This window comes from Haliotis cracherodii, unplaced genomic scaffold (genome assembly GCF_022045235.1).
Source record: "Haliotis cracherodii isolate W230 unplaced genomic scaffold, xgHalCrac1.p SCAF_2, whole genome shotgun sequence".
NCBI classification, from domain to species: Eukaryota; Metazoa; Mollusca; class Gastropoda; order Lepetellida; family Haliotidae; genus Haliotis; species Haliotis cracherodii.
The window spans coordinates 79,853,490-79,863,583 of record NW_027266275.1 but is presented as its reverse complement, the minus strand read 5'-3'; the positions used below and the strand labels follow the sequence as shown (position 1 = coordinate 79,863,583).

The 10,094-nt window shown below is 38.0% G+C and overlaps 1 protein-coding gene across 2 annotated transcripts; it reads right to left on the bottom strand.

The window, feature by feature from the left end:
- Window positions 1-1,400: 1,400 nt before the first annotated feature.
- On the bottom strand, window positions 1,401-9,650 carry LOC139469705 (beta-lactamase domain-containing protein 2-like). 2 transcript variants are annotated; one of them, XM_071251948.1, is made up of 9 exons: window positions 9,492-9,650; window positions 8,980-9,067; window positions 8,267-8,458; window positions 7,371-7,470; window positions 6,848-6,953; window positions 6,399-6,521; window positions 4,460-4,626; window positions 3,140-3,394; window positions 1,401-1,777 (listed from the first exon to the last, which is right to left on the bottom strand). In XM_071251948.1, the coding sequence occupies exons 2-9, from the start codon at window positions 9,054-9,056 to the stop codon at window positions 1,529-1,531; spliced, it is 1,269 nt and encodes a 422-aa protein (XP_071108049.1). In that variant the 5' UTR covers window positions 9,057-9,067; window positions 9,492-9,650; the 3' UTR covers window positions 1,401-1,528. The 2 variants fall into 2 exon arrangements, with proteins under 2 accessions (XP_071108049.1, XP_071108050.1); XM_071251949.1 differs by having other exon boundaries at window positions 9,591-9,631.
- Window positions 9,651-10,094: the final 444 nt, after the last annotated feature.

The window sequence follows — 10,094 nt, the reverse complement described above, 5'->3', positions numbered from 1 at the left end:
GATATCTCAAACACACAATCAAACTTCCTTATCAATTCCATATCACAATTCTGATATCTCAAACACACAATCAATCTCCTTATCAATTCCATACCACAATTCTGATATCTCAAACACACAATCAATCTCCTTATCAATTCCATATCACAATTCTGAAATCTCAAACACTCAATCAAACTTCCCTATCAATTCCATATCACAATTCTGATATCTCAAACACACAATCAAACTTCCTTATCAATTCCATATCACAATTCTGATATCTCAAACACACAATCAATCTCCTTATCAATTCCATACCACAATTCTGATATCTCAAACACACAATCAATCTCCTTATCAATTCCATATCACAATTCTGAAATCTCAAACACACAATCAAACTTCCCTATCAATTCCATATCACAATTCTGATATCTCAAACACACAATCAAACTTCCCTATCAATTCCACATCACAATTCTGTTATCTCAAACACACAATCAAACTTCCTTATCTATTCCATGTCACAATTCTAATATCTCAAACACACAATCAAACTTCCCTATCAATTCCACATCACGATTCTGATATCTCAAACACACAATCAAACTTCCCTATCAATTCCATATCACAATTCTGTTATCTCAAACACCCAATCAAACTTCCTTATCAATTCCATATCACAATTCTGATATCTCAAACACACAATCAAACTTCCTTATCAATTCCATGTCACAATTCTGATATCTCAAACACACAATCAAACTTCCTTATCAATTCCATATCAGAATTCTGATATCTCAAACACACAATCAATCTCCTTATCAATTCCATATCACAATTCTGATATCTCAAACACACAATCAATCTCCTTATCAATTCCATATCACAATTCTGAAATATCACACACTCAATCAAACTTCCCTATCAATTCCATATCACAATTCTGATATCTCAAACACACAATCAAACTTCCTTATCAATTCCATATCACAATTCTGATATCTCAAACACACAATCAATCTCCTTATCAATTCCATACCACAATTCTGATATCTCAAACACACAATCAATCTCCTTATCAATTCCATATCACAATTCTGAAATCTCAAACACACAATCAAACTTCCCTATCAATTCCATATCACAATTCTGATATCTCGAACACACAATCAAACTTCCCTATCAATTCCACATCACAATTCTGTTATCTCAAACACACAATCAAACTTCCTTATCTATTCCATGTCACAATTCTAATATCTCAAACACACAATCAAACTTCCCTATCAATTCCACATCACGATTCTGATATCTCAAACACACAATCAAACTTCCCTATCAATTCCATATCACAATTCTGTTATCTCAAACACACAATCAAACTTCCTTATCAATTCCATATCACAGTTCTGATATCTCAAACACACAATCAAACTTCCTTATCAATTCCATATCACAATTCTGATATCTCAAACACACAATCAAACTTCCCTATCAATTCCATATCACAATTCTGATATCTCAAACACACAAACATCCTTCATCATAGTTTGCTGTGTGGAGGCTGCAGATTGTCAGAGAAGGAGCTGTATGTCTTCCTCTCGTATGTCACTCCTTCCACCCTCAGAACACACTGGAACAGAGCTTCGTACAGAGGCAACCATTTTGACCTCTTTGTCACAGTAGCAAGAGGGTCGAGGAAGTTAGAGACATAGGCGAATCCGACGTGATGTTTGGTATCTGCCGCGGCGAACTGACCACCGAAACCTCCATGACCAACCATGTAGTGAACCTGAACAAAGTGAAACCTCGTTAATCTGGACGTACCCTTCCCAGTGACATTGTCCGGTGCAACAAATGTCTGGATTAATGAATCATGGACACAGAGTAATCTCCCTTGTATGTCTATGAACATCCCTAACAGTAACTGTTCATTAGACATGATTTCCACTTACCAGGGACTGTTTACATGGTTTAGGGTTCTCTGTCCCCAGAAGTTAATCCTCAATTTGACAGATGTTTTGTTTTTTTCAATATACCAATCCTCCAAGAGAATTTGAATATTTCATTGATCTTCCAGTTCGACAGGGGTAGACAGCAAACAGATCAGACTTGAAATACAGTGTTTGTTTATTGCCTTTTTATGGTGATATTCAGATAAGTATAAGACAGAAGACTTGTCCTCTACAATTTCAAACTGAACAACTTTTAAAGGTGCAAGAACATCATTTTCTGTAGCTGATACATTTTGTGTCCTCTACAAACAAGATGTTGGAAAGCCAAGTATCAAACAACGGTCCATCATCACTGACTGGTGGTCACCACACTCTGTCATGTAGCAGTTTTACGTGCACACCGATGTTTCCGAGCTATGTTGAAGGATACGCTTGTAGGTGTCCTTGACGAAACTAGTTGCTGACAAAAGTTGTGCTGAAAATTTTAAGCTTTATTGTTTGAACTTTCTTTGGGATCTCTGGGCATCTATTCTGAGAAGATGGCTGAGATTACCCATAGGAATGTGTAGCAGTACACAAATGAAACTATTTTTTAATAAGTCATGTATCCTCCTACACCAAATGTAATAAAAAACATAATTTGTCTGTATCAATATTTACAATTCCTGTAAATTACCTGCAGTTTTTGTTCAATATCTGTGCACACTGAAGTGTAATTTGTTTTCCACTGCAGAATAGTACTCAATCAATGAAACAAAAGACACTTTCCATGCTTCTCTAACAATGACATTTAGATTTCAGAAATGCCGTATTCGACGTTATAAGCGCCCCGCTCTAATAAGCGCCCACGGCGATATTTGCTAATATATTGGCTAGTGAACAATCCCAATTAGTACCCCTTCCGATTGATCAATGTACGCAAGACTTATTTATTCGCGTATAATATGCACCCTTAATTATGGGCAATTAAATTCTGGAAAAAATATATCTGTCGTATATAAACATTTCAGGCTGTTAGCATAAATCACGACATTTATCTTTCAACTCTGTTTTTTTCCACCAAAATAATATTCTAATAAGAGCCCCCATATGTCTAATTTTGAGAGCGCCCTGGGCGCTTATTACGTCGAATACGGTAGATTACCCCTGTAGATCAAAATGCTCAGAAGGAACAGCATTAATATTTATGTCCTCTGTACCTGACCGGCCTCCACTACAGGTAGTAAACTTGTGCCGAGGCTGTAGATGTCACTCCCTCCATACGTTTTGTCCACACCCCATGACAACGGAATCTGCAGCCGCTCTGTTGCATCAGGGGAGATAATCCTACGTCCATTACTGTCTGCCCCGTTGGCCAGGATGCTGTGAAACTTGGCAACAGCCCTGGCAGTGCCGACCCCGTGAGATGATCCACAGGGCACGTCCATGAAGTCGGGGTCATGCAGACACTGAGTCTGGCAACAAAACAGAGAATTGTCTGAATAAGCCGTTGAGGAAGCTCAGGTTTAATACACAATGCTCATTCATTAAACTTTGTCTCCTCCTTCTACAGTCCCCATCTGGCACCCAATCTGTCCTGGAATCCATATCTTGGAACCAATACACTGCCTCAGGTGCCAACTGTGGACTTGCAAACTGATAGGAATATAACTCTGTGCAACAATCCGATTGGTCAAAAATTTATGTTAAATAGGATTCAAAACCCTGAAATCTTGTGGATTTCTCCCTGTGTAGGAATGATTTCCTGGAGAAGTACCACATCCCAAATTTAAGGAAACATGGCGATGTGAATATTGCATCTTCTGGGCCATTTATTTGTTATCAGTGTCATTCTTAAAAATATCTATTAACGTACAAAAAGCAAATCTAAGTACAATTAGAACTGGGTATTGACGGTTTGACACTAGCTTCCTTATATATCAAAAATATTTGCAGAGAAACATCCAGGAGCGTATCAACCAGTGAGTGAGTGAGTGAGTGGGTGGGTGGGTGAGTGAGGGAGGGAGTGAGTGAGTGAGTGAGTATGGTTTTACTCCACTTTATCAATATGCCAGCAATATCACGGCAGGGGACACCAGATACTGGCTTCACTCATTGTACCCATGTCAGGAATCGAACCCGGTTCTTAGGCGTGATGAACAAACGCTTTAACCACCAGGCTACCCGAACGCCCCCGCCTCTCAAGCAGTTTCAGAAGCAATCAAACTGTAAATGTGATTAATATATGTCAGAAAAACAGCCATATTTGGACATCAATTTATCAGTAAAAGTGTCAATCTGAAAACACATAAGGTTAAATGTATAATCTCTTAATTCTGACCTGGGCTCCGTTCCTCAAAAGGATGTTAGCGCTACAATGATCGTAAGACTATGCTAAAGTATGGGACTTACAATCACCTTAGTGCTAAGATCGCTTTGAGGAACGTGGCCCAGGGACTAACACCGACCACATATAACTGTGGCCAGCAGTCAAACAACCAGCCATCTGTTGTTTAGTTACACATTCCATGTGGACTCACTCTCCTCCAGTCCTGTGGGTTTTTCATGGTCAGACTGAAGATATAAGGGTCCCCAGCGAAGTTGCCGTTTTTGTTGCCATAGTAATCCCGGAGCGCCTGCATCTCAACATAGAGGCGTGTGGCCCGGTGCTGGAGCTGCTTTGGCATCCCGATGTTGAAGTCAATGTCTAAACATGGAAACATGGATGGAAATTCAAAACTTACGATAAGCAGGAAATCTCTAAATGCTATCTTATCTTTTAATCATATTTTCATTCTGTACATGACCTCATTTTAAGACTTCTATCATGCTTACAGGCAGTTGTTCGGTAGGTAATCTATATATAACAGACTGTGCGCCATGGAGAGGCAGAAATAAAGGGCATGTCATCGTCCATCTTCCTGAGGACAGGGTGTCCACTAGCATATATCAACATCTACCATATTTTATTGAGTATAGTGCACACTTTTTTCCACAAAAAAAACAGCTGTGTAGAAGGGGGTGCACATTATACATGCCATAATGAGTTTTGATGTTTTTTTCCCCAAACGGAAAGACATTATCGTGAGCACGTAACACCGGAAATACCATGTCAACAAATCCATACTGAAGTATGCAAATTAATCATGTAATTACTCTGTCTGGCTATAAAAAGTGTTAGGTATATGGTATAAAATAGGTAGTTTTCAGACTTTGATATAGGTTAGTGGACACTCTTGCCTCCATCTTCCCGAGGCAAGGGAGGTAACTGACTGTAAAAGTCCAGTTTCCACCCTTGCTGAACTAGGCAGGAATTTCTTAGTTCAATCCAAGTGCCACCAGTGGTATTATGAGTTGTGTCCCTCCTATTGACCAATCAGAATCCACCTCTCATATCACTTGCAATTGCTTCAAACATAATGGCGGTGCCCAGTCAAGACGAACTGATCAATAATGAAAATCAAAATTATGATAAAACATGTCTTACTTTGTGAATTGAATCAAATCACGGGAGCACCTTGGTTAAAAACATGAAAAGATTTGGAAAATATCTGTTGACGCCAAGTAGGTGGTACACATGCTTTGCAAATCCTATAATCGACTGAAATCTGCACCATAGTTTATGCCCTGGGTGTCAATTTCATTACATGATTTTGATTGGACTATGCTTAAACTCGTTAGTCCAACCAAAATATAACTCCACAATTTCAGTCTAGTTCAGCAAGGGAGGTAACTGGACTTTTATAGTCGGTTAACGCCCTTGCCTCTGGAAGATGTTCATTCATGGCCCGGAACAATGAAACATTTAGACAGTCAGATGGCATGAATTTGTAGGCCTCCTTTACCACAATTACGCAAAAACTACGAGAAATGACTGAAGATCATGTCCCCTGAGAAGGTAAAGAGAGGTGAAACGGAGTTCAAGATTATTCCACTTACATAGCGACATGTACCATCTCCTGATGTGTTTTGGTATGATACACCCAGGGATGGAACCACCAAGCACATGCTCTATCACTTCAATAGTGACATGAAACAACATGTACCATCTCCTGATGTGTTTTGGTATGATACACCCGGGATGGAACCACCAGGCACATGCTCTATCACTTATATAGCGACATGAAACAACATGTACCATCTCCTAATGTCTTTTGGTATGACACAACCCGGGGATGGAACCACCAGGCACATGCTCTATCAGTCCATGTGACTACTCTTCTGCCTAGACCCTACTGAAATGATAAAGTCCTAAATAAAGCAAGTCTACATTTTTCCAAGGTTCAGGGTCTGAATCTCCAATCTCACTGGGGCTCCTTTTCAATTAAAATGTAGTTGTTTGTTTCTATAAATATTACATATTTTCAGACACTCATTAGTCTAATGACAAATACCATTGAACAGTGGACTAGGACCTGTCTTAACATCAGTCAGTTCTACCAGCCATCATCCAACTGTGTGCATCATGTCGCATCTCACCAAAAGGTTTTGCTATTTCCTCATCAAAGTACTGAGCTAGACTTCGTCTCCCTGGGTCGGTACGCCTCACGATCTGATCCAGGTACAGAGCAAATGTGATTGGATGATACCCATGATGCTTCCCTGCAACAAATTATGTTTCTTTGGGTTTGATAATTTATCTCATCTATGCACTGCAATCTGACAGTTTGGTGTATTCATAAATTTCCAGATTTCACAAGGAGAGGTTTTCATTGTATTAATAATATTTCAGAATCATTTCATACAAAGATGTATTCAGTTTGATCAAAATTTAATGAAATTTATTTCAAACAATATTGATAAGTTATGGATTAAAAAAGACAAAGGTGCAAAAATTATTATTTCAAAATGCTGCACATGGATATTTCTTGAGGGGTTTTTTTTGAGGAAATCTGAACTATTAGAAACTATATGCTATTTAATTTTACCTGGTTCCCAAAGAGGCCTTGCTCTGGCTAGAACAACACCAAGGCGATGAGGATCATTTCGTAACCATGACAACTGATATGGTTCTTCTAGATCGGCTAAACCTGACTGAAACCGAGTATACATAAAATAGGACAGTAAAATACCCATGTCCAGTAACAAATAATGTCTGTGATTTTAATACTATATTCTCCTAAGTTCTATTTTCATGTGGGAAAATGAAAAACACAGCTTCGAGCCTTTGCAAAAACTATGTGCATTAGATACAAGGGAAGTCCCTACAGGGTTGATATATGTACACTGGCAGATGCATGATTACCCTTGGGTTACAGATATATTTTGTGTGTAGACTACGCATTCCTGAATTGCTCTGATGATCTTTTGACTCTATTAAAAAAGAATTATTAAAAATTAGATTAAAGTGAAGCCCCACATTCTGATACCCTTATCCAAATATGACTGACTATATAGTTCTAACATTGATCATAAACTCATGATTATAAACTCTGTTATCAAAATCAATACCCTGTTACTGATAAATGTCTCCAGAGTTATCTCCCCTTTGCCCTTTTCAGCAAATTCTGGCCAGTGTTTGGAGATTGGATCTTCATACCTCAGCAAGCCTCTGAAACAAAAAGATTTAATGTTGCAAAACCTCTGGAGTTGCCTTCAGCAGATAGGAACAAAAACACATGTCATGGATATCAGCTTGTATAAAGTAGGGGCAAATGGTCTGCTACACCTCTTTCATTTCCAGCCCTCATCTCCAGTATTATTTAAATAACAACAACATCAACAACAACAACAACAACCAACAACAACAATAATATATGCATTTGTATAGTGCAGTGTGCGCTTAAATATCTTACTGACTATAATGAACAGAAAACAATCTAATCATAAAATCTAAAATATTATTTTTTTAAACTGATGTCAGAACTTATTACATAAACAAAGGGATTCAAAATGTCTGAGCAATTTGTTAAATTTCTTTCTTTCTTTGGATTTGGATTGGTAATTGTCCCCAGTCTTTTCTCTCCTCTCGTATCACCTAAGTCTAAGTTAGTTGTCGAGTTGTGTTAAACACTGCTTTGAATAACATATTCAGTCATATCATTCTGTGTCAGCAGCGAAGCCCAAAGTGATACAGATCTTCATGTGTATCACAAAGATGAAACCCACCAGTACAGGAAAGGGTCTGACACACAAAGGTCAACATGCAAGGTTCCATGATCAGCAGATCCTGGCATGGATAAGGGACATTATTCTCCACAGCAAATCGTGGTGACTTGCACCATCTGGGTCCTTCTTATGTTATCACTACATTGACAAACTATTGGGTAATATTGAAAGCTAATACAATATATCAAAATTACTTACAAAAGGTTTTCAGGAAAACGTCCCCAATCCACCAAACTTACCTGTCAACGAGGTGGGCCACTACAACCGATGACACACTCTTTGTTGTTGAGAAGAAGAAGGATGCTGTGTCTTCCTTCCACAGACGGAGCGACTCCTTGTCTGCCCAGCCACCCCACACGTTCACAACAAGCTCCCCCTGGTGGTAGGCGGCAAAACTACCCCCCTCCTCACTGCCAGACTCCAGGCTGTTTCTGAAATATTAAACAATCATTTCCAAAAATAAGTGTATGAATTGTCAAAAAAGTAATAAGAAATCACTCACCTCAATTCTAAAGTCAAAAATTGGTAACAGAAGAATCCATGATTTTTAAAACTACCTAATCCACCAAACCAGCCTTCCGTCAGTGACCACAGTGACATTATTTAGACAGATCGAAATGGGAGTTGGATTATATGAAAGAAATTGTCATAGTGAGTGAGTGAATGTTGTTTTACACCACAGTCAGCAATGTTCCAACAATATTAAAATAAAATAATTATGGATAAATAAAAACTATAGTGGTAAATAGTTTGAGTAATAACCAATGCTTTTTAGGCACAATGAATCATCCATTTAAGACATGATATTCATTTGATACTCATTAAGTAAGCCCCACTTAAAGAGGAAATTGTCAAAGATTTTGTGTGTAAATTTAGCTGAAGTTTAACAGAATGTACATAGAGCAAACTTCACAGTCATGTTTAATGTCTGACAATGAGAACAACCACTTACTTGAACACTTCCCAAACCAGTTCAAAGCCTGGCTTAATATAGCCCTCGGGACGTTTAGAAAGCATCCTTGTTCCCATTATGTGGCTTACTAAATAAAATAATATATAACGATATACAATAGAAAAGATAGTACAACTATATGAAATCTTTGAAATTTTTTTATAGGCATTACTTAGAAGTTGACGGATGACAAAGTAGACACAATTTATGGATAACAACTTCTTTAATTACTGTAAAGGCGACGTTTCGGTATAGATCCTTGTACCGTATTACCTAATTACAGTATTAAAGAAGTTGTTATCCATAATTTGTGTATACTTTATATGAAATCTTGTTATTGTAATATTTGAACTTGAAACCATGTGAAGACAGTTAGGAATATATAGCGCTGACTTGTAAGTTACGGAAAACGTTGTCAAGCTTTTTTGGAAGGTCACCCGTAAAATGACATTTAGGGACGGTAGGCCCCTGTACTTGTTTATGTAAATTCTTCACTCCCAATAAATCCTTACATCTACATGCAGCCAATTAATATTAGATAATGATTAAAACAGTGATCATAGAAAATTGGCGTCTTCTCCTGGAGTCTCTAACAACAGTATCAACTTAACCGGGAAATCTGGATTATTTCACTAAAGAAGTTGTAGAAGACAGCTCATACGAAAGAGAACCTTTGCCCTTCGACAGGGGAGGTAACTCTAATTCTCATGATTCCGGAAAATACTTCATGCATTCGCTTATTAAGGATCGAATCTAGCCGATCATTTCGAAGTTTTGCTTCTCACAAACCAAGGAAACAAGATTTTTACACCGTCAGATATTCCATCATTGATATAACATTGATATTACCCAGAGAAATACATTTGGAAGAATATTTGGATAATAAACGGTGTCCGGATGAAGAGCTGGGGTAACCGAAGCTACATGGTCTCGTACGCCATGTTTTGTCACTTGATTTAAAGGAAGGTCATACTCGACGAGTATATCTAACAATTCGTAGGTATAAAATAAAGTTATGTGTTTTCAGATTAATTGTGTGTTATTGAGTGTTTAACGCCTAAGGTTTCAAATGCTAACATCTGGTCAGATTAGGTCACCAGTACTTCATACACAGG